Raw genomic sequence first — 23,862 nt, 5'->3', positions numbered from 1 at the left:
AAGGCCAGGGTGAGGGAGTTGAGTTTGGAAGAGCAGCCTTGCCACCTTGAGCACATGTTGGGCCACTGAGCCAGGCCCTGTCCCAGAGGCAGCGTCACAGTGCAGGGCACAGCTCAGGTGCGCCCACTGGACCTCAGCCACTTCTCCGGCATCTCCCAGGGGCCTGGCATGCAGAGAAGAGAGCAAATGCCTTGCCTGCCAGACCCTGTGTCCACACGGTCTCCTCCCTCTCACTCCAACCCTAGGAAGGTGGGACTATTAATTATACCCCTGCCCTTTTTTTTTTTTTTAAATTTGAGACAGGGTCTCACTGTCACCCAGGCTGGAGTGCAGTGGTGCGATCACGGTTCACTGCAGCCTCTGCATCCCAGGTTCAAGCGATCCTCCCACCTCAGCTTCCCTAGTTGCTGGAACCACAGGCACTTGCCACCCACCCAGCTAATTTTTTAGTTTTTTGAAGAGACAGGGTCTTACGGTGTTGCCCAGGCTGGTCTTGAACTCCTGGGCTCAAGCACTGGGATTACAGGCATGAGCCACCGTGCCCGGCCACCCCCCTTTTACACATGACAAAGCTGAGGCTTAGTAACTCATCCACTTCCCAGCTGGTGAACACAGGAGCTGAGCCTGGAACCCAAGCCAGCCAGGCCCCCAGACCTCTGCCCTTTGCCAGTGGCAGGGAAGTAGGTGGTTGGAAGCCGCATCCCCCAGAGCTCCATCGAAGCAGGGTGGGGTGGGCCTGGGCGGGAGCCCCAGCCTCCCCTTGGAGATGGGCCTGGTGTGGGTAGCCACGCCACCTCCTGGACCCTGCTGGGTAGGAGCCTGGCCCTGCACCTTTGAATCCTGTCCTGGGGTTGCTGGCTGCCTCCCGGCATCCTGAGCACCATGCCAGAAGAAAATAAATGCAGTTTTCGGAGACAGGTGCCTGCTGAGGTCAGCAAGGCCCCCGTCTGTCCGTGCCTCTGGCTGTGCGCGCGTGGCGAGGTTTTCTGAAAGAACCAGAGTGAGTGAGGGGAGCCATCTTGTGGAGGGTCCCTCTGTGGCCAGTCCGCTTGTGTGATCTCTGTGGACTGATTGGGAGTTGTGGCAAATATGGCCAGAAATGGGGCCTAGTCTCGGACCGTGTCCCGGGGTTACGTGGATTTAGAGTCGATGGGGGGCGTGACCACTCAGGAGGCCATGCTGGGAAGATGGGGGAGGGGAGTCAGGACGATGGAAGGACCTGACCAAAGCGGGGTGGGGAGGGAGGCTCAGAGGAGGGTGAGCCATGTGGCTTCCCGGATGAGGAGAAGAGAAAAAGTCTGTCCTGACGGAGGCCCCATGACAGCTGCCCTGGGCCGGGATGTTTTGGGGAGGGGAGATTGCACTGGCATCGAGCCATCCTCATTCCATCTGGAGGGGTGGGGCCTGGGGGCTTCTGTGAAAGGGGCCATGAATGGACCCGGCGGACAAGGGTATCTGCTGGCCCAGGCACCTGCAGGCCCTGTCCGTTCCATCTCCCCGATTTCCGCTTCACACCCTTTGCTGTTCTCTGCCCAGGGCCTGAAGCCGATGGACCACAATGGGCTGGCAGACCCCTACGTCAAGCTGCACCTGCTGCCAGGAGCCAGTAAGGTGAGGGGTTTCACCCAGGCCTGCCCACCAGCGGCACCCCCCCACCACCTCAGCAGTGCACACTGGTCCTTTGGCTTTGGGGCCTGGACTGGGCTGGGGACACCCAGGGAGGCCCACCGCTGCCACTCCCCTCAGAGCCCAAGCAAGCTGGTGGGACCTCAGCCGTTCAGCGTTACCTGCCTGCTGATCTGGGAATTCCAGAATTTCCAGGCCAGCATTTTATAAGACGCATTCTCAGTTGGAGGTTACTATTACGGACCTATCAGAGCATTTAACATGCTGATGGGCTGTTCCTTGACTCTCCGTAAGGGGGATGAAGTGGGCGGAATCTGCCCAGTATATTTGACCACAGGATCCTCATTCCTACGCCAAGAGTCCGACCACACGTGTGGAAAGGGCACCAGCACAACAGGTGCATCTAGGAGAGGAGAGAGAAATTGCTGTTAAACAAAAGCATCAAGGTGACCTCGAGCTGTGGAAAATCAGAACTTAATTAGACTTCCTTCTGTGCATCGTGCACTTCAGTGCTGTTTTATGTTTAATTTCATGGGGCAGAGTCTGAGTTGACTTGGGGGCCTAAATGGGTAGGCCTGGGCCCGCAGCCATCCAGGAGGCCCACCCCAGAAGGGACCATTCCCCCTTCCCTTGGGAAGGCAGGGCTGTGGGAGAAACGGCAGCGCCCCACCACCTACTCCTGGGGAAGAAATGGGCTCCCCACGCTGGGCCTCGACGTCCTTATGCTGCCAGAGGGGCTCGGGGATGTGAGGGCCGAGGGCGAGTGTGACCAGGGAAGTGTGCCCCACGTGGGACCTCAGTGACCCCTCATTTGTGGGACTGGAGCCGGCAGTGCCTGGCTGCCGAGTTGTAGGAAGTCCCCAGGATTTTCCCCAGTGTTTTATCAAGAGCGGTCTCCTTATAAACAAGCGGGAGAGAGGGATCCCATGGCCTTTCCACAGCGGGAACCCTGATGCTGCCACAGAGCCGGCATTGGAAGCCCGGACTGTCTGACCTCCCAGCCTGGGCCAGGCGTGGCAGGCATCAGACCGACTCAGACGAGGAGCTCAGAGTCGCTGGCACAGGAGGAGGGAGTGGCGGCAATATTCCAGCTCGGAGAGGCCACCCTGAGCCGGCCCGAGGACAGGATGGGTTCCAGGCAGAGGGGACAGTCCGCAAAGGAAGGGAATGCCCTGGGGAGGAGATCCGGTGCCACACAGGCCTCCTGTAGACCCCACCCCATGGCCTCGGGCTGGAGGTGGAGTCCTCTTTGGATGAGCCTCCCTCATTCTCTGCCTGCTCTGCAGGTGAGAAGTCCAACCGTGGTCTCCCTGGGCTGCGTTCCTTCTGGAACCTGGGGAGCCCACCCATGTCCTAGCTCTTTGCAGCTTCTGGAGGCCGTCCACCCTCCTGGGCTCCTGGCCCCTTCCTCCGCCCTCACAGCAGGCCCCGTTGCATCCCTCTGGCCGCCTGCCTTGGTGACGTCTCACTCTGACTCTCTTCTCTGCCCTTTCTGCTGTGAAGAGCCTGTGACCACATTGGGCCACCCGACAATCTAGGATAATCTCCCTGTTCTGATGTCAGCTTGTTACGAACCGTAACTCCACCTGCAGCCTCAGCTCCGCCTGGCCGTGTTGATGACACGTTCCCAGGCTCCAAGATGAGCACGTGGCCATCTCTGGGGGCCGTTGTTCTGTCTGACACACCCTTCGATGCTCATACGATCATCTCTCTCTTCTCCAGGCAAATAAGCTCAGAACAAAAACTCTCCGTAACACTCTGAACCCCACGTGGAACGAGACCCTCACTTACTACGGGATCACAGACGAAGACATGATCCGCAAAACGCTGCGGTAGGCGAGGCCCCGGCCGCCCGCCCCTCCCCCACCCCGCCCGCTTGTCCTCATGAAGGCGGGACCGGAGGGTCAGAGGGTCTCCTGTGGGTTCAGCCTCATGCGGGCCACCCCAGCCTGGGGGTCTGAAGAAAGGCAGAAAGGTCTGTTCACACCGGCGGAGCCTGGTGGATGGAAAGGGTCACCCTGGCCCCAGTGCCCTGAAGGTGCTTCCTGGGGCCTCTCCCGGTGCTGGCGCCGGTTCCCTTCAGAGAACCGGCTCTCCCCACCTCCCAGCACCGGCCCCACCTTCTCCTGTCCCCTCTTCCAACCTGAGGACACTTGTCTGGGAGGACAGTACCTGACATCATGCCACACTCTGGCCCTGTCAGGGCCCAGGCATCTCGTGCGTCTCCCACCCCAGACCAGGGCAGGGCCTGGGGCAGGACAAGCCAGGGCTGGCCCTACCCGCGCACACTCCCCCCACGCCCCGTGCGTCCGAGCCGCTGGCTGTGCCTTTCACCCCCAACCCAGGATCTCTGTGTGTGACGAGGACAAATTCCGGCACAATGAGTTCATCGGGGAGACACGCGTGCCCCTGAAGAAGCTGAAAGCCAACCACACCAAGACCTTCAGTATCTGCCTGGAGAAGCAGCTGCCGGTGAGAGGAGTATTGAGCGCCTGCTGTGTGCCTGGCTCGGTGGCAGGTGCTGGGAAGGCAGAACTTCCTGCCCGTGGTGGGGCTACTGAGGGGCAGAGTGAGAGGGGAGGGGAGATGAGGAGGTGAGCGTGGAGGGGCAGGGGGGTGGAGGTGACCCTGGCTTTCACTCTGAGTGGCCACGGGAGGGCGCGAAGCTGAGGGAGTGCGGGGGATGACAGTTTACCAGCCTCACTGGCCTGGGCTCAGGATGGCTTGAAGAAGCGGGAGGAGAGGGCAGGAGGCCCGGGGAGATGGGGAGAGATGGGCACAGCCCCGGCCTGACCTTGGCGGCGGTAGGAGAGCTTGACTCTGAACCGGATGTCCGGGCAGCAGATAGGACATCCTTGGGTGAGGGAAGGGCAGGTCCGAGGTTTGGGGCCGGAGCCACCGGAGCCTGAGGGGCTTTTCGCGGCACTCAGAGGACCGTAGCAGGGGCCACGGGTGGACGGGACTCTCAGGGAGCGTGCGTGGAACGTGTCAGACTTGAGTGCCTGTGAGATACTCAGAGGAGACAGAATGGCCTTTGTCTGAACGTTATGTCAGAAGAGATTGTGCCCCCTGGCCTGCTCCAGCAGCTACGCCCTCCCGCGTCTTGGCCTCTATGTCCCTCTTCCCTGCCCCACCCTCCCTTGTCTCTGGCCTGGCCTTCACCTGGTTCATAGGGCTGATGAAGCCAGGAGTCCCTAGTGCCACCAGGGTCAAGAGAAATGCCGGGGCCTCAGCCTCCCAGTGTCCAGGGCACAGGCAGAGGCTGGGCAAGGGGCAAGTTCAGAAGGACAAAGCCCAGCGGTTGTCCCCAGTGTACCCAGCCCCAGTGGGCCTGGGAATGTGGACTCAAGTCAAGCCCTGGGGGTGAGTCAGCCTGTGGCCAGGGCTTCTTCCCAGAATCCCAGTTGTTTTTTCATCATTTGATCCAATTTTATTCCCTTGTCACCTTCTCTCCCACTCAGACATTTGTGTGATGGGTATAAGCTTTTCTGGTTTATTATTAGTCACTCACCACAGGTAACCCAGTTTTTCCATATGATCTATGTCACTTAAGAAAGGCAACATCTTGGGAGGCCGAGGGAGGTAGATCACGACGTCAGGGGTTCGAGATCAGCCTGGCCAACATGGCGAAACCCCATCTCTACTAAAAATACAAAAATTAGCCAGGTGTGGTGGCGGGTGCCTGTAATCCCAGCTACTCAGGAGGTTGAGGCAGGAGAATCGCTTGAACCTGAGAGGCGGAGGTTGCTGTGAGACAAGATCACACCAGTGCACTCCAGCCTGGGTGACAGGAGGGAGACTCTGTCTCAAAAAAAAAAAAAAGAAAGAAGGAAAAGGCAACACCAGCCCTACTGTAGTGTTCCTGAGTTTTGATCACTGGAAGCAACCGTGTGGGTGTGTGCTTGTGTGTGACTTGTGCGTAAGAGCATGTGTCAGTACATATCTGTGTGTGACTGTGTGTCTACGTGTGTGTGGTGTGTGTTCGTGAAAGCGTGTGCATCCCTGTGCATGGCCGTGATCACGGCATTACTGGGTGCGCTACCAGCTCATTGGTGCCATTCAGGGACTCACAGTGACCACAGGAGTATAGCTTGGGATACACCCCTGGCAGTAAAGCCACATTCTGGTGATACTTTTTTTAAATTTTTATTATTTTTTTTGAGACCAAGTCTTGCTCTGTCACCCAGGCTGGAGTTCAGTGGCACAATCTTGACTCACTGCAACCTCTACCTTCCGGGTTCAAGCACTTCTTGTGCCTCAGCCTCCCGAGTAGCTGGGACTACAGGCCTGTGCCACCATGCCCGGCTAATTTTTGTATTTTTGGTAGAGACGGGGTTTCACCATATTGGCCAGGATGGTCTCAAACTCCTGACCTCGAATGATCCACCTGCCTCAGTCTCCCAAAGTGCTGGGATTACAGGTGTCCACCACCATGCCTGGTTAATTTTTGTATTTTTAGTAGAGACGGGTTCGCCAGGTTGGCCAGGCAAGTCTCAAACTCTTGACCTCTGGTGATCCTCCTGCCTCGGCCTCCCAAAGTGCTGGGATTACAGGCGTGAGCCCCTGTGCCAGGCCTCTGGTGGTACATTTAGAATCTACAGTCTGCGAACATTGTCTGTTTTAAGTCAATACTGAGCAATACCCAGTGGTCTTCATATGAAACAACCCAAAGCACAATATCCCAACCCTGAAAAAACAGGGAAAATATCCCTGAAAAAACAGCGAAAGATGTCCCTGCTGGTGGTGGTTTTGAGTTGGGGTCTCGCTCTGTCGCCCAGGCTGGAATGCAATGGCGCGATCTCAGCTCCCTTCAACCTCCGCCTCCTGGGTTCAAGTGATTCTCCTGCCTCAGCCTCCCAATAGCTGGGATGACAGTCTCCTGCCACCACGCCCGGCTAATTTTTGTGTTTTTAGTAGAGACGGTTTCCCCATGTTGGTCGGGCTGGTCCTGAACTCCTGACCTCAGGTGATCTGCCCGCTTCGGCCTCCCAAAGTGCTGGGGTTACAGGTGTGAGCCGCTGTGCCCGGCCCCTGCTGGTTTATATTGTCTAATTTTCACACCACACACACTGACACAGGCAGCACAGTGCCTCGAGGCCTCACACACAAAGCTCTGCCTGAGGGGCAGATGGCGAGATCTCACAGGCCTGCCCTGATCCACTGGGAACGGCTGCCTGGGCACTGTTGAAAAGGACTCTGAGGGGGCGTTGGAGCTCAGGGCAAACGCTGAGATCGATTAGCCATGCCTGCTCTGGGCGTGGGAGGTGGTGAAGGTGGCCGGTGGGGCGTGTGTGTCCTCCCTGCTCAACATCCCTGCTCACCTCACAGGACTCTCGTCTCCAGAAAGGGTTGGATGTAGCCAGAGGGACTCACTTGGTGCTAGGCAGGGCACAGTTGTGAGTAAAAGGGTGTGGCTGGGCCTGCTTAGGAGAGGAGCCTGGCAGAGTCCGAAGGGGACCCAGGGGGACACAGGGCTCAAGCTGGGTGTGTCCGGCTGGGCTGAGGCCCCGGAGAGAGGGTTTGGGTGCACAGCAGCCGGAAGGAAGAGGTCAGGTGGCCTTGGGAGGTCAAGGAATGGAGAAGCCTCAGTCTGGCTGGGGATGGGGAGGCCTGGAACTGAGATCTGCCCTGAGAGGCAGGCACCGGGCAGCTGCTGAGGCAGGGGAGGGGACTGAGTGGCCTCCCCACCAGGCTCCCAGCTTCCCCAGGGTGAGGAAAGTACCAGAGCTCTGTCACCTGGGCTCTCCTGAGGGAGCCGCGTCCAGCACCCTCAGAGGCTCCAGGAAGCACCTTCAGGGGACCGGGGCCAGGGTTACCCTTGTCCATCCACCAGGCTCCGTTGGCATCGGCAGACGTTTCTGCCTTTCTTTGAACCCTCCAGGCTGGAGTTGCTTGTGTGAGGTTGAACACACAGGGGTCCCTCCACTCCTGCCTTCACTAGTATAAGCCTCCAGTGGGCCTTTAGTGCCAGGCCCTTGCCCAGCCCTGAGGTATTAAAGATGATGCAGGTATTAGCCAGATGCAGTGGCTCATACCCATCATCCCAGCACTTTAGGAGGCTGAGGCAGGTGGATCACTTGAGGTCAGGAGTTTGAGACCAGTCTGGCAAACATGGCAAAATCCTGTCTCTACCAAAAAAACACAAAAATTAGACTGTAGTTCCAGCTACTCAGGAGGTTGAGGCAGGAGAATCGCTTAAACCTGGGAGGCGGAGGTTGTAGTGAGCCAAGATAGTGCCACTGCGCTCCAGTCTGGGTGACAAGAGTGAGACTCTGTCTCAAAAAAAAAAAAAAATGTACAGGCAGAGTTCGAACTTCAAGGAACTTAGAGGTTGGGGCCGACCCATGAGGAAGCAGGGGGTCACGCAGGCCATGGCAGGATAAACCCGAGGCAGTGGGCACACACAGGGGACGGCCAACCCACCCCGAGGGTCAGAAAAGCCCCCCAGGCCCAGAAGGACCAGGAATTTATCAACGGTGAGCACAGAGGAGGGTGCTGGAGCTGTGGATTAAGCGTGCACAAAGGTGTGGAGGTGGGACCCGGCTTCAAAGCCGAGGGACCCCAGAGAAAGTCAGGGCGGGCCGTGAGGAGGACCTGGCGGAAGACCCTCTGCGGAGGCCGAGCACGCCAGGCTGGGGGCTGCAGAGCTGTGAGGGGCCGGTTAGCGCATGTCAGGGTCTGTGCACCATGCTGTCTGTGGCCGCCACGCTGCTCTGTCCTTAGAGCAAAAGCAGCCATAGAGAAGGCATCAAGGAGCCGGCAAGGCTGTGTTCCAATAACGTGTTATTAATGGAAGCCGAAGTGTGAATTTCATATCATTTTCATGTGTCACAAAATATTTTTCATTTCATTTTTCTTTCTGCTATTCTGAAAAGTAAGAACCAGCTGGGCACGGTGGCTCACACCTGTAACCCCAGCACTTTGGGAGACCAAGATGGGAGGATCCCTTGAGCCCAGGAGTTTGAGATCAGCCTGGGCAACATAGTGAGACCCCGTCTCTCTTTTTTTGAAAAAGAAATTTTTTTAAAAAAGGGTAAGAGCCACTCTTAGCTCACATCCCATACAGAGCCAGGCGTCGGGCCTGATCTGGCCCCCGGGCCGCAGTTGCCGATCCCTGGGCTGGCCCTTGCTGGGCTGTGAAGGGCACCCCAGGCCATGCAGCCAAGAACGGGGAAGGTGAGGTCAGATCCACCCCCAGCAGAAACCTTGGGAGGGAAGAGAGGACAGAAGGCCTGTGAGTTCAGTGTGGCCACTCACCAGGGACCCTGACTGGGCCTGGCTGCAGCAGCGAGAGTGGGTGGGCTCAGGAAGAGGAGGCCAAGTGTGGCCAAGAGAGGGGTGGGAGCAGGTGAGGACTGAGTGACCGTCCCGTCCAACAGGTGGACAAGACCGAAGACAAGTCCCTGGAGGAGCGGGGCCGCATCCTCATCTCCCTCAAGTACAGCTCGCAGAAGCAGGGCCTGCTGGTGGGCATCGTGCGGTGTGCACACCTGGCCGCCATGGACGCCAACGGCTACTCGGACCCTTACGTGAAAACGTGAGTGTGCTGCGCGCGTGACCACCTGCCACCTCTTCGCCTCTAAGGACGGGGGTCCGTGTGCCGGCTCCGTGGTCTCAGGTGGCAGGCACCCAGGGAGTACTTGAGGTACAGGGGCGCCGTGTTCCCTGATGGGCTCCCTTGGCAACTCCAGGGGTTAAACATGGCCGGCCCACTTCACAGATGGGGAAACTGAGGCCCAGAGAAGCTGAGTGGCTTCCCAGAGTCATGCAGATATTAGTTATCACCTGATGCTATGTCCAGGCCTCTCTGTGACTGAGGGGCCCAGGAGGGGCCATGAGGAGGTCGGAGGAGGGGACAGAAGGCGGGGCCAGTGCCAGGGGTAGCCAGGAGGCTGGGGGAGGTGGCAGAGGAACTCTGCCAGGCCTTGGCAAATGCCCACATGTGTCCAGCCCTATACTGGGACCACAGATGCAGATAAGAGTCCACCCAGCTCTACCAACAGGGGCTGATGGGGGTCCTGGGAAGAGACACTAACTCAGGGTCCATGCCAGGTGACCTGGGCCTCAGAGCTGTGGACCTGTGAGCCTGGTCAGGAGAGGCTGTGCAGCTCTGAGAGCCAGGCAGGAGCTGGCGACTCTTTGGAGAGGGGTGCCGCAGGTGCCGCAGTGACTACCGTCAGTGCCTGGGGCTCTCCAGAAACTAGGTAGGTATGAGTGTGAGCTCACAGGGAGATGCTGGGAAAGTGAGACTTGGAGAGGGATTCAGTTCACAGAAAGGAGAGGCAGGTGCTTCAGGGAGGGGATGACAGAGGAATGGCCCTGACCCAGGGGACACCAAGGACCCAGGGGACTAAGTCCTCAGGGACATCCTGGCACCATGAAGAGGCCGGTACTCCTCATGGCACAGCTCTGGGGGCACCATTCCCATGGCCATGATCATATTTCTGTCACTTTAAAAATTGTATGTGGCAGGTGCAGTGACTTCCACTTACATTCCCAACACTTTGGGAGGCCAAGGCAGGAGGATCGCTTGAGGCTAGGAGTTTGAGAACATCCTGGGCAACATAGTGAGACCCCCATCTCTAAAAAAAAAAAAAAAATTAGCTGGGTGTAGTGGCATGTGCCTGTAGTCCTAGCTACTTGAGAGGATTGCTTGAGCCTGGGAATTTGAGACCAGCCTTGGCAACATCCTGAGACCTTGTCTCTACAGTTAAAAATAATAATAAATTAGGCCGGGTACAGTGGCTCATGCCTATAATCCCAGTACTTGTGGGAGGCCGAGGCATATGGATCACTCAGCCTGGCCAATATGGGGAAACCCCGTCTCTACTAAAAATAAAAAAAATTAGCCGGGCATGGTGGCTCATGCCTGTAATCCTAGCACTTTGGGAGGCTGAAGTGGGTGGATCACCTGAGGTCGGGAGTTCGAGACCAGCCTGACCAACATGGAGAAACCCCGTCTCTACTAAAAATACAAAATTAGCCGGGTATGGTGGTGCATCCCTGTAATCTCAGCTACTTGAGAGGCTGAGGCAGGAGAATCGCTTGAACCCACGAGGCGGAGATTGCAGTGAGCAGAGATCGTGCCATTACACTCCAGCCTGGGCAACAACAGTGAAACTCTGTCTCAAAAAAAAAAAAAAAAATTAGCTGGGCATGGTGGCAGGAGCCTGTAATCCCAGCTACTTGGGAGAATGAGGCAGGAAAATCACTTCAACCTGGGAGGTGTAGATTGCAGTGAGCCGAGATCGCACCACTGCACTCCAGCCAGGGTGACAGAGCAAGACACTGTCTCAAAATAATAATAAATAAATAAAAATAACATGACAATAATGGGATGGCTACTTTGGGAAGCAGCCAATAGTCCCTCAGAAAGTTAAACAGAGTCACCATTTGATCTGGCAATTCCACTCCTAGTTATATACCGAAGAGATAAGAAAAACACGCCCATCCTAAAACTTGTGCAGGAACGTTCATAGCACTACTCACAACAACCAAAAGTGGAAACAGCCCAAGCGTCCATCCACTGATAAATGGATACACAAATGAGGTCTGTCCCTGCAGTGGAATATCAGCCCTAAGAAGGAGTGCAGCATTGGTGTGTGGAATATCAGCCCTAAGATGGAGTGTAGGAGGTACGTGCTACACCGTGGGTGGACCTTGAAATCAAGATGCTAAGTGAGAGAAGCCAGATCCAGAAGGCCACGTATTGCAGGACTTTATTTCTATGAAGTGTCCGGAATAGGTCAACCCACAGAGGCAGAGGGTAGATTTGTGGTTGCAGGAGCCGGGGGAAGCTTGAGGGGACATGGGCATTGGCTGCTGAAGGGTTCTAGGTTTCCTTCTGAGGTGATGAAAATGTTCTAAAATTGATCGTGATGATGGCTGCATAATTCTGTGAATATACCAAAAACCACTGAATTATACACCTAAAAGGGTGCATTGTACAGTATGTGTATTATGTCTCAAAAAATCTGTTATTTTTAAAAATCCGATCACACCAGGCTCCAGGAGCAAAGCCCGGGACCTGCTGCATCTTTGGGGGAAGTTAGGCTTCCAGAAAGAGCACAGGGCTACTGGTTTTCTATGTGGAAAACACTAAAGTGGGCTCCAGCCTCAACAACTTAGCAAAACAAAGTATCCAGTGCACTAGAGACCCGAGTGTTGGGGGAAGCTCTGTGAATGCTGAGAAGACACTCAGGAGACTCCCATAATAACCATTGGAGAGAAAGTTGGCAATATCCAGTCGACGTGGGAAATGCGTGTGCCCTGTGGCCACATTATTTTCCTTCCAAGTTTATTTCCTAGAAACCTGGGCATGGGTGGGTAGCTGTTTATCACAGCATTGCTTGTAATAGCTATAAACTGGAAATAGCCAAACATTCATCCTCAGAGGAATAGATTAATAAAATGTGGCATATGTGTAGAATATAGTACTATGCAGTTAAAAATGAATAAATTAGAACTAGATGAATTATTATAACATGGACAGCTGTTGAAGACACACCAGATGACACACAGTAGGATACTGGTTTGTGTCTATATATTTTTTCTTCTGACTTGTCATTGACTTGAATCTCATTCGTATATATCCTTGCAGGAGGATATGCAATCTGAAGCCCAAATGGTGTGGTTTTGTGTTTTTTTTTTGTTTGTTTGTTTGTTTTTGAGACAGAGTCTTACTCTGTTGCCCAGGCTGGAGTGCAGTGGCATGATCTCAGCTCACTGCAACCGCTGCTTCCCGGGTTCAAGTAGTTCTCATCCCTCAGCTTCCCAAGTAGCTGGGATTACAGGCATGCATCACCACGCTCGGCTAATTTTTGTATTTTTAGTAGACAGGGTTTCACCAGGGTGGCCAGGCTGGTCTTGAACTCCTGACCTCAAGTGATCCGCCCGCCCTGGCCTCCCAAAGTGCTGGGATTTCAGGTGTGAGTCTCTGTGCCCAGCCTATGGTGTGAAACTTTCAAACCCGTTTCAATGCTCACCTGCCAGATGGACAGGAATTCCAGGGTCACCTGCTGGGTTGCCCAGAAAGCAGGGTCTTACCTGCTGTGACAGACAGTCTGGTCAACTTCCACAGGCAAGCAGGGGGCTGCCTGGGCAGGGCCCGTCTGCTGTGCCACAGGCTCCTCCCTGCCACAGGTGGCTGTTGTGGGTGCTGCTGGACTCCTGCAGCTGGGTCCCACCTGCCAGCCACGTCTCAGGTCACGTGGCCTTTCAAAGTCACGCCAAGCTGTGGGCCACTCCCTATATCTGAGCCACACGTCACCTGAGACCTCCACGTCTGTTTCAGACTCCCTGAGTGAGACACGAGGGCTGCTGCTCGGGTCTCCTCAGCGGTCCCCATCTCTGAAAGGCCCCTTCATGGACCAAGGGCCTTTTCCTCACTAAAATTAGCAGGGGAAATGAGGGCACAGGTTAGATGGTAAAAGGGGCACCCCTCAGCTGCATCCTAGACCTGGAAGGGAGTGTGACCTGTGCCCCAGAAGACAGGGAGGGACGTATCCAGCGGTTGATGCTGAGGGCCAAAGCTAGATGGCTCAAGGCCTTCTGTCTGCACTATTATTTTTATTTATTTTCTTTATTTCTTCCTATCTTTTTTTTTTTTTTCTTATTTTAAATTTTTTTTTTTTGAGACAGAGTCTTGCTCTGTCACCCAGGCTGGAGTGCAGTGGCGCGATCTCGGCTCACTGCAAGCTCCACCTCCCGGGTTCAAGCGATTCTCCTGCCTCAGCCTCCCGAGTAGCTGGGACCACAGGCGCCTGCCACCACGCCCGGCTAGTTTTTTGTATTTTTAGTAGAGACGGGGTTTCACCATGTTAGACAGGATGGTCTGGATCTCCTGACCTCGTTATCTGCCCACCTCGGCCTCCCAAAGTTATTTCTTCCTATCTTTTTTGAGACAGTGACTCACTCTGTCACCGGGCTGGAATGCAGTGATGCGATCATAGCTGACAACAGCCTCAAACTCCTGGGCTCAAGCAGTTCTTCTACCTCAGCCTCCCGAGTAGCTGGGACTACAGGTGTGTGCCACCATGCCTGGCTAGTTGTTTTTTGTATTTTTTGTAGAGACTGGGTTTTGCCATATTGGCCAGGCTGGTCTCAAACTCTTGGACTCAAGCGATCCTCCTAGCTCGGCCTCCCAAAGTGCTGTGATTACAGGTGCAAGCCACCATGCCCAGCTATGCACCGTTATTTTTATAAACCTCATCTCTGGTGACACTTGCCCCAGTTTCCCTGGAAGTTGACCCCAGGCCCACCTCTTGAGGGTTTGTGGGAAAACCCCAGGAGTAACAGTGCCTGTGACAATCGCTGACATGTCGAGTTACACGTAATATCCCTGGGCGGTGCGAAGGCTGAGTGTGACCCTCCCAGCAGCCTGTGCAGTCGCCCCTGTTATTATCTCCATTTCATGCCAGTGAAAATGGCGGTAACTGGCAGTAACTTGCTGTGCCACCCTGGGCAACTCCCTTCTCTGGCTCTCTTATGTATAACCAGAAGGGGTTTCTTCTCGAAGCCACAGGCAAGCGGAAGGTGCTGTGCAGAAGGGCCAGAGGTACATGGCACAGGGTGGCTCCATGAGCCCCAGTGGCCAGGGCCACTGTCCTGACAGCAAGGGAGACAGCGACGCCACAGGGCAGGCCTCCGGGGCTTTGCAGGGTGGGCTGGCGCCAGAGCAGGGTGTGCGCAGGGACGGTGCTGAGGGATCTCCGCGGAGTGGTCAGGTGAGGAGGGAAGGGCGCTCCTGGCAGGGAAAGCAGAACAGAGGGCACCGCTGGTGGAACCGCGCATAGCTGAACGTGCTGAGGCTGGTGGAACTGTGCATAGCTGAACGTGCTGAGGCTGGTGGAACTGTGCATAGCTGAACGTGCTGAGGCTGGTGGAACTGCGCATAGCTGAACGTGCTGAGGCTGGTGCCGGTTGTGGAAGTCTGGTGGCTGAGTGAGGGGTCAGCAGATGGGCACAATGTCCAGGCTGAGGGCGCAGAGACCCCAGAACCACTTTCCTTCCAGGGGCCTGGGAAGGCTGGGCATGCAGGACGCTTCTGTCCTTGCTCCTCACCCGTTACCAAACAGGCCAAGGACAATTCACAGCAGACACAAAACCAATACGTAGCGAAATGGCCAAGGAGCCTAGTAAGTAACTAAGGAAATCCGCTGTCTCCGGTGGTGGGGGCTTCGGGGAATCTCCCCAACCTTCTTTTTTAAATCAGGTTTATTGAGGTACAGGTTGAGTGTCCCAAATCTGTAAATCCAAAACCCCAAACATTTCAAGCACCGACATGACGCTCAAAGGAAATGCCCGTTAGAGCGTTTGGGATTTCACATTTTTGAATTTTTGAAATTTTGGATTAGGGATGCTGAACTGGTAAATAGACTGCAAATATTACAAAATATGAAAAAAATCAAAATTCAAAACATCTGGTCCAAGCATTTCAGATAATGGATCCTCAACCTGTATCATTCATACCCAGTGAGTTTTTCTTTTGTTTTCTTTTCTTTTTTAGAGACAGGGTCTTGCCCTGTCGTCCAGGCTGAAGTGCAGTGGTGCAATTATAGCTCATTGCAGCCTTGAACTCCTGGGCTCAAGCGATCTTCCCACCTCAGCATTGTGAATACCTGGGACTACAGGCATGCACCACCATGCCCAGCTAATTTTTAGTTTTTTGATAGAGATGGGGTCTTGCTGTATCGTCCAGGCTGGTACAGTCTTGTTTCCACCACCACAATCGACATAAAGAATATGACCCCAGAAAGTTCCCCAGCCCCAGGCAACCACTGACCTGTTTTCTGTCTCAATAGTGTTGCCTTTTCCAGATTTCCCCATGAAGCAGTCAGATAGTGCGTCTGTGAAGCCCCGTGAATCTGGCTGCTTTGACACAGAGAAATGCGTTAGATTCATCTGTCAGTTGCATGGACCAGGAGTTTGGTCCTTTCTATTGCTGAGTGGTCTTCCGTTGTTGATTAGTTCCCCGGTTGAAGGGTGTGTGGTTGTTTGCAATTTTTGGTGGTGGTAGAAAGCTGCAATGAACAGGTTTTGGTGTGGACATATGTCTTCATTTGTCTCTCCTAATCCCAACTTTTGTCCATATGCATTTTCTAGTGCTTCTATAATAAACCAGTATTATTTATGCCATGGAAGTCACAATTTTAAAATATGCAAAGTAAAGCAACTATGAGATATCCTTTTCTGCCTCTCAAACCAGCAAGGATTTTTTAAGTGATAGCATTCAGCTTTGTCACAGGCACTGTGTGTCAACCGTGTAGCCTTCCTGGAGAGGAACTGGCAAAATAAGCCAGACATGGGCGTGCCTTTGGGTGGTGCCTTCACTTCTAGGGATTCAGGTATTCGTTGGACAGATGTTTGTTCAGCCCCCCAGTGCCAGGCGCAAGGAGTTGGTAGTGGGCGAGACCGCAGAGCACGCTCAGCACGGACAAGGCAGTTGTCATGCAATTATCCATGTGGGAAGAGGGGGAGTTTTGCAAAGAAGTTGAGGACCTCTTGTCCCCTTCTCCAGCCTGCACATGACCTCCCTGTCACACAGAAAGAAGCCTGAGCCTGGCTTCCAAGCACCACGCTTGTGCTTGCCGGCTGTGTGACCTTGGGCAAGTCACTCCACCTCTCTGGGCCTCAGAGGGAGACAGCTGTTCTGCATCAGCGTCTAAGGCCTGAATGGCTGTGGAGGGAAGAACATCTGTGTGGCCTCCTGTTACTGCACAAAAGGTCTTGTCCTTCCTCAGAGCTCCAGCGAGGTAGTGGTGATGGTTGTACAACTCTGCAAGTCTACTAAAGGCTACTGCATTTTATACTTCAGAAAGATTGATTTTATGGTATGTGAATTATATCTCAACGAATCTGCTATTTTATAAAAGAAGCTTGAGGCTGGGCGCGGTGGCTCATGCCTGTAATCCCAGCACTTTGGGAGGCTGAGGCAGGTGGATCACCTGAGGTCAGGAGTTCGAGACCAGCCTGGCCAACATGGTGAAACCCTGTCTCTACTAAAAATACAAAAATTAGCTGCGCATGGTGGCGGGTGCCTGAAATCCCAGCTACTCCAGAGGCTGAGGCAGGAGAATCGCTTGAATCCGGGTGGTGGAGGTTGCAGTGAGCCATCTCAAAAAAAAAACTTTGAACAAGAGACCAACTCTGCTAAAAGCTCTGTTCTGGTGGGAAACGTGAGCCTGATGAAAATTAGGCTTCCAGAAACGAGGAAAAATCCCTTCCCTAGGGGGATGGAAGGCCCTCACCATGGTTCACTTCAGGAATGTGTGTGTGAACAGAAGTGCGGTGGATAAAGGGACCCCCCCCCCACCATGGTTCACTTCAGGAGCGTGTGTGTGAACAAGGGGATGGAGGCCCCCCCACCATGGTTCACTTCAGGAGCGTGTGTGTGAACAGAAGTGCGGTGGATGAAGGGACCCCCCCCCCCACCATGGTTCACTTCAGGAGCGTGTGTGTGAACAGAAGTGCGGTGGATGAAGGGACCCCCCCCCCACCATGGTTCACTTCAGGAGCGTGTGTGTGAACAGAAGTGCGGTGGATGAAGGGACCCCCCCCCACCATGGTTCACTTCAGGAGCGTGTGTGTGAACAAGGGGATGGAGGCCCCCCCACCATGGTTCACTTCAGGAGCGTGTGTGTGAACAGAAGTGCGGTGGATGAAGGGACCCCCCCCCCACCATGGTTCACTTCAGGAGCGTGTGTGTGAACAGAAGTGCGGTGGATGAAGGGACCCCCCCCCCCACCATGGTTCACTTCAGGAGCGTGTGTGTGAACAGAAGTGCGGTGGATGAAGGGACCCCCCCCCACCATGGTTCACTTCAGGAGCGTGTGTGTGAACAGAAGTGCGGTGGATGAAGGGACCCCCCCCCACCATGGTTCACTTCAGGAGCGTGTGTGTGAACAGAAGTGCGGTGGATGAAGGGACCCCCCCCCCACCATGGTTCACTTCAGGAGCGTGTGTGTGAACAGAAGTGCGGTGGATGAAGGGACCCCCCCCCACCATGGTTCACTTCAGGAGCGTGTGTGTGAACAGAAGTGCGGTGGATGAAGGGACCCCCCCCCACCATGGTTCACTTCAGGAGCGTGTGTGTGAACAGAAGTGCGGTGGATGAAGGGACCCCCCCCCACCATGGTTCACTTCAGGAGCGTGTGTGTGAACAGAAGTGCGGTGGATGAAGGGACCCCCCCCCACCATGGTTCACTTCAGGAGCGTGTGTGTGAACAGAAGTGCGGTGGATGAAGGGACCCCCCCCCCACCATGGTTCACTTCAGGAGCGTGTGTGTGAACAGAAGTGCGGTGGATGAAGGGACCCCCCCCCACCATGGTTCACTTCAGGAGCGTGTGTGTGAACAGAAGTGCGGTGGATGAAGGGACCCCCCCCCACCATGGTTCACTTCAGGAGCGTGTGTGTGAACAAGGGGATGGAGGCCCCCCCACCATGGTTCACTTCAGGAGCGTGTGTGTGAACAGAAGTGCGGTGGATGAAGGGACCCCCCCCCCACCATGGTTCACTTCAGGAGCGTGTGTGTGAACAGAAGTGCGGTGGATGAAGGGACCCCCCCCCCACCATGGTTCACTTCAGGAGCGTGTGTGTGAACAGAAGTGCGGTGGATGAAGGGACCCCCCCCCCACCATGGTTCACTTCAGGAGCGTGTGTGTGAACAGAAGTACGGTGGATGAAGGGACCCCCCCCACCATGGTTCACTTCAGGAGCGTGTGTGTGAACAGAAGTGCGGTGGATGAAGGGACCCCCCCCACCATGGTTCACTTCAGGAACATGTGTGTGAACAAGGGGATGGAGGCCCCCCCACCATGGTTCACTTCAGGAGCGTGTGTGTGAACAGAAGTGCGGTGGATGAAGGGACCACTTGCTTCTCAAAAACAATGTCTCGCCTTTGCCACAAAATAGCGTTGGGAAAATGCAATGATTAGGACGAAAGAAGGGTCCGGGAATCTCTCCAGGGACAGAAAGCTCTTCGAATCCCTGCTGGCTTGATCTATACCCCACAGCATGTCCCCATCCTCTGCCTGTCCCTTGGCTGTAATTCCAGATACCTGAGGCCAGATGTGGACAAGAAATCCAAACATAAGACAGCGGTGAAGAAAAAAACCCTGAATCCGGAGTTTAACGAGGTATGAGGGGCTGGTGAAGCTTCACGGAGGCCACTCCCCTGCCCCAGGGCGGTGGGGGTGTGGCTGGGTTTTCAAAAGGTCATGGTGGGATGGGGAGGGTGGTCAGAGAAGGTGGGGAGGGGCCGCACCAAGCCACAGACACAGGGGAGCTGGGGGACCCCTGGAAAGCTCTTGGCAGGACTTGTCAGATGTAGGGCTGGGGAGAGGGAAGTGTTGAGGGGTGTCCTGGGCTCCTCATGGAGGCCACGGGGCAAAGAGGGGGTGAGGAAGAGGGGGAGAAGCTCTGTGTGGGACGAGGGGACTCGAGTCGCCGTGGGACCCCAGGAAGGTCTTCAGCCCAAGGTGGCGAGTACAGCTGGAAACGCGACTCCCCCCAAGGAACAAGAAGGAAAGAAGAGCGGAGGGGCCTTGGGTAGAGCCCACGCCACACCCGTGGTCCAGAGGCGGGCAGGGGAGGCCGAGAAGATGCTTCTGGGGAGTGAGGGGAACCCCGGATGGAAGGGAGGGTCCCACAAGCTGTGGGAAAGAGGGACCCACAGAAGGGAGGGGTCAGCAAAGCCAGGCCCCAGAGAGGCCCAGGACGACAGGGACTGTGGGGCGGGCAGTGCCTCTGCGGTAAGGAGGCTCCCGGGATATGGGGAGAGCAGGCTCAGGGACAAGGAACAAGTGGGCGAGGGGATGGGGGCCCTGAAAACCCCAGCTGAGCTCAGGGAAGTGGGCGAGACGTGTGAGCGTCCACCCGTCATCCACCCTGAGCACTGATCACCCCATCCCCCCTGTTTGCCTACACCTCATACCCCTCCTGGCCGCCGGCCGAGGCCCAGGCCTCGTGGCATCAGCCCGAACGCTCCCTTCCGCCCAGCAGGAGTTCTGTTACGAGATTAAGCATGGGGACCTGGCCAAGAAGTCCCTGGAGGTCACCGTTTGGGATTACGACATTGGAAAATCCAACGATTTTATTGGTAAGGGGGCACAGTGGGAGCACCGTCTCGCTGTGTGCCTGTCCTGGATCAGGCCACAGCCCCTCCTTCCTGGTCCCTGGGGGAAGCTGGAGCCACGGACCACCTGCCCCCAGACCTGAGGGGCCTCAGACCTTCTCCAGCCTGAGCGCTGTGCCCTAGGAAGAGACAGGCCCAGAGAGGGAAGGCGTTCTGGGAGGGCCACACAGCACTGTGTGGTGGAGCACAGACAAGAGACGATGATGGGCAGTGCCTCGGGCTGGACTCTGAACCCTAGAGGCCCCAGATTCCTGGTGGGCCTGGTGGCTGCGCACAGTGGGGCTGCCCGGCCCTTTCTCCCCTCTTCGGGCCCCATTCCTTGACCCCTGACACTGCCTCTGCACCCTGCCCCTATCCCTGCCCTGGTGGAAGAGGGACAGGACGGCTGGGCCCTGACGGGGCTGGAGTGTGGCATGGAGGGCAGGTCCTGTTCGTGCTCGGAACCCAGCAGGCAGTGGGAGAGGCTGGCCTTTGAGCACAGAACCTGGGAGGGGGCACGGGTCCCACGCATGGGAGTCGGGGGTCCCTGTGCCCGGCTGCCCCTCCTGTCCTCCCGCAGGTGGCGTGGTTCTGGGCATCAACGCCAAGGGGGAGCGCCTGAAGCACTGGTTTGACTGCCTGAAGAACAAGGACAAGCGCATCGAGCGCTGGCACACACTCACCAGCGAGCTCCCGGGGGCCGCGCTCAGCGACTGACGCCCGCCTGCCACTGCCACCCCCACCGCCACCTGCGCCCAGCACGGCCGGCCCAGGCTTCCCCAGCAGCCACCAAGGCCTGTGGCCCCCACACTGGGGGATCCAGAACCCCTGCTTGGACCCAGAGCCACTGCAGTCCCCGCTCGGAGGACGTGGAGGGCTCAGCCGCTCTGGGACGGGGAGGGCAGGCAGCTAGGGGTGCTCTCAGCCCTCTGGGGCCCAAGGGGCTGATGGTGGAAGGAGACCTCAGCACCTGCCCAGGGGAAGGGGACAGGCCCATCCGGGAGCAAAGACCTTCTGGAGGCCAGCCCAGGCTGAGGGGACAGGAGTGTGGGGGCACCCTGGGGGACAGTGGGAAAAGAGGAGGGAGGTGGTGAGCAGACAGACAGGTGGAGGACGGGACCTTGAAGACCGACTGCTCCAGCCCAAGGAAAGCTGACCGCATCCCTCATCTCCATCGCTGCTGGGCCGATGGAGGAAAGTCTGCGGAGTTCCCAGAGGCTCCTGATGAGGGTAAATTGGCACAGGCTTCACTCAGTGATTCCACAAAGCCCTGCGGGAGGGTGAGACACAGGGCCTGCCCTCAGGGAGTTTCTGTCTAGTCAGGGAGCTGGGAACAAACCACTCCAACTGGGGCGAGAAATACCGAGACCAGCCTGGCCAGTCTGCAAATACCACGGGCTCTGCTGACTGCTGGGAGGTCAGGGAAGGCTTCCTGGAGGAAGCGGTGCTTCTGTAAGGCCTTGGAGGGTGAGTGGGGAGTTCTAGGTCTAAAAAGGCCTGGAGGAGAGAGAAGGCCGATGGGGCTGGGAACTGTGGACCCAGGGTCTCCTCTCCGAGGCAGGGTTTGTTAGGAAGGTGTGAGGCTCGAGGCAGGAGGTGGGGGAAGTGATGGAAGCACCAGGATAAACTGGTGCTGGTGCGGGGCCAAGTTCAGACCTCAGACCCAAGTCTCCCACTTTGATCTCTTTCCACTCCTGAGGGACCTCGAGGACGGAGCCCGCCACTCCTTCCCGGCGTAAGCATCAGGTCAACTGCAGTGGAGAAAGGGTCCCTTGTGCTTGGAGAAAAAGCAAAAGCTATACGTCCTCCCTCTGCCCTTTCCCTTCCCCTCCACTTCCTGGCTCACACTGAGTACTGGGGGCCTCCAGGTGCTTGCTCATGGCATCTTGGTCCTACCACCACCACAGATGTCCCTTCTGGGAGTAATCAGTGGCAGTCCAGGGCCTTGTCTCTGGGGAGGCCTGTGGGGCTGGCTCCACCCTCCAGGAGCTGAGCAGGAATCGCCCTGCCTGGTGGGCCTGTCTGCTTCCCTGAGTTCGGCTCTGCAGGAGGCTTGAGAGTATCTGAGTCTTGGGGCCCATGCCTGAAACCCACAAACTTTCCCTGCCTACCAAGGGGCCCCCAGGAACACTGGGTGAACAAATGCAGAGCCAAGGTGTTGCACAGCCAGACTCCTTTTGCTCAGCCCATCAGCGTGTGATGGAAACAGAGGCCCAGAGAGGTTAGGTGACCTGCTCAGGGCCTTCCAGCCCCCACAGGGCTGGAACCAGGATCCACAGCCCCCAGCCCAGAGTGCTGGACCCGACACTTCAGGGGAATTGCTGTGCTGAGCTCACACGAGAGAGGTCCTGCTAGCTGCTAGCCTGGGGCTCACCCGCCTGCTGCCCACCCCTTCAACACCGTTAGAGGGACTGACAGGCACGATGGTGGGAACTTCCACTGCAGACACAAAGCACACCACCACCTGAGGTGCAGGGTCATGATTTGAATCCCACCAAGTGCCCATCATGCCTTTCCCAGGTTGCAGGGAAAACAGGACCCCAGCCCCAAACGGTCCCTGGCCACCTGCTGCTCATGGAGCCTTGTCTGCCCACCTTTAGGAAGGGTTTTGTGTGTGAAAGCGTTTGCATGCACTTGTCTGGACGCATCTTCACAGCCCTGCAAGGTGGATTTGATTCTCATCCCCATCTTGCAGGTGAAACATGTTCCCAGAGTCTGAGTAGTTTGCCAAGGCCACAGAGCCAGGAAGGGGTGAGCCAGGACTCAAACCCAGGTCTTATGACTGCCACTTTCTCTCTCTGGGGGTCGGTACCCTCAGTCCCTTCCCTCCTGGTCTGTCAGAGACTCAGCGGAGACCCCAGGTGTAGGCTCAGTAAGCTCGGTGCATGATGGAGACCTGGGGTCTTGCCACTGTCCTGCCTCCTCGTCCGCTGGCTTTGAAACCATCTGTGCTACTTCAGGCTTCCCCAGAGGTGCCTAACCAGGCCCCAAAATTCAGCCACCCCACCCTAGCCTCTGGGGGCTGAGGCAAGGGCCCCTCTTTTCTCCACACAGAATGGGCATCCTCGGGGGGCCTAAGGTAAGAGGTGGTCTATTTCTAAAAGGCCTGGTGTCTACGTAAGTTCTGGGCATCGTCTTAGCTTTGCTTTTTTTGTGGGTCTCATTCAGAGAGGAGACTTGACAGCCTCTCTGAAGACACAGAAGTGAATGGCAAAGCTAGAAGAGGCTGCACCCTCCACCCAGCATGACTTCCTTATAGGCACATGGGGAACTTGGGGCCTGTGGGCGGACGGGGCCTGCTGGGGCACAGCTGGGGCAAGAACCCAGAGCTCCAGCCCCCCAGTCCAGGGTCCTCTACCGCCCAGGCTGCACAAATGGGGCTGGGCCTGACAGACGGGGAGTCAGGCTGGGAGGCGGGCTCACTGGCCATCCCGGGGGCAGCACGGGCACTCGGGCGGGAACCCCCCAGGAAGTTCGGAAACTTCCTTCCCCAGGATCCCAGCACCCTTCTAGATCCCGTGCAGATTGTCTTTCTGTTAAAGCGCTTTGAGGCCGGGCGGGATGGCTCCCGCCTGTCATCCCAGCACTTTGGGAGTTCGAGGCGGGAGGATCACCTGAGGTCGGGAGTTTGAAACCTGCCTGGCCAACATGGCGAAACCCCGTCTCTACTAAAAATACAAAAATTAGCCGGGTGTGGTGGCGCGTGCCTGTAGTCCCAGCTACTCGGGAGGCTGAGGCAGGAGAGTCGCTTGAACCCGGGAGGTGGAGCTTGCAGTGAGACAAGATCACATCACTGCACCAGCCTGGGCGACAGAGCGAGACTCCGTCTCAAAGAAAAAAAACCCACAAAAAAAACGCTTTGAGAAGCTGCAGAAGCGGCTCTGCCTTTGACCCCGAACGGGCATCTTTACTGGGGTCCATCAGCCCCACAAAGACAGGAAATCTGATGCCAAAAAAAAAAAAAAAAGTCATTCCAGATGTCAGCGAACAGGCGACGCCCCGCCCGCCCCGCCCCCTCCCCCGCCCCGCCCTCCCCCGCCCCCTCCCCCGCCCTCCGCTCTCCGCCCCACTCTCTGCCCCGCCCCACTCCCCGCCCCGCCCTCCGCCCCGCCCCGCCCCGCTC

The 23,862-nt window shown here is 56.5% G+C and overlaps 1 protein-coding gene across 4 annotated transcripts in view; it reads left to right on the top strand.

Moving 5' to 3' along the window:
* Window positions 1-23,422, top strand: part of DOC2B (double C2 domain beta) — a 54,871-nt gene extending 31,449 nt beyond the window's left edge. For 3 of the 4 annotated variants that reach the window (XM_074018154.1, XM_005582399.5, XM_074018153.1), the window contains 7 exons: window positions 1,537-1,611; window positions 3,349-3,458; window positions 3,972-4,098; window positions 9,006-9,163; window positions 18,681-18,762; window positions 19,628-19,724; window positions 20,320-23,422. In XM_074018154.1, the coding sequence (XP_073874255.1) occupies window positions 1,549-1,611; window positions 3,349-3,458; window positions 3,972-4,098; window positions 9,006-9,163; window positions 18,681-18,762; window positions 19,628-19,724; window positions 20,320-20,456 (774 nt within the window). In that variant the 5' untranslated portion in view covers window positions 1,537-1,548 and the 3' untranslated portion in view covers window positions 20,457-23,422. Of the gene's footprint in view, window positions 1-1,536; window positions 1,612-3,348; window positions 3,459-3,971; window positions 4,099-9,005; window positions 9,164-9,678; window positions 9,831-18,680; window positions 18,763-19,627; window positions 19,725-20,319 lie in introns of those variants that run through there. The other variant, XM_074018152.1, reaches the window with a different exon arrangement.
* Window positions 23,423-23,862: the final 440 nt, after the last annotated feature.

Source organism: Macaca fascicularis, chromosome 16 (genome assembly GCF_037993035.2).
Source record: "Macaca fascicularis isolate 582-1 chromosome 16, T2T-MFA8v1.1".
NCBI lineage: Eukaryota > Metazoa > Chordata > Mammalia > Primates > Cercopithecidae > Macaca > Macaca fascicularis.
Note: the sequence above shows the minus strand (reverse complement) of the source record. Positions and strands in the feature narration are given on the sequence as shown.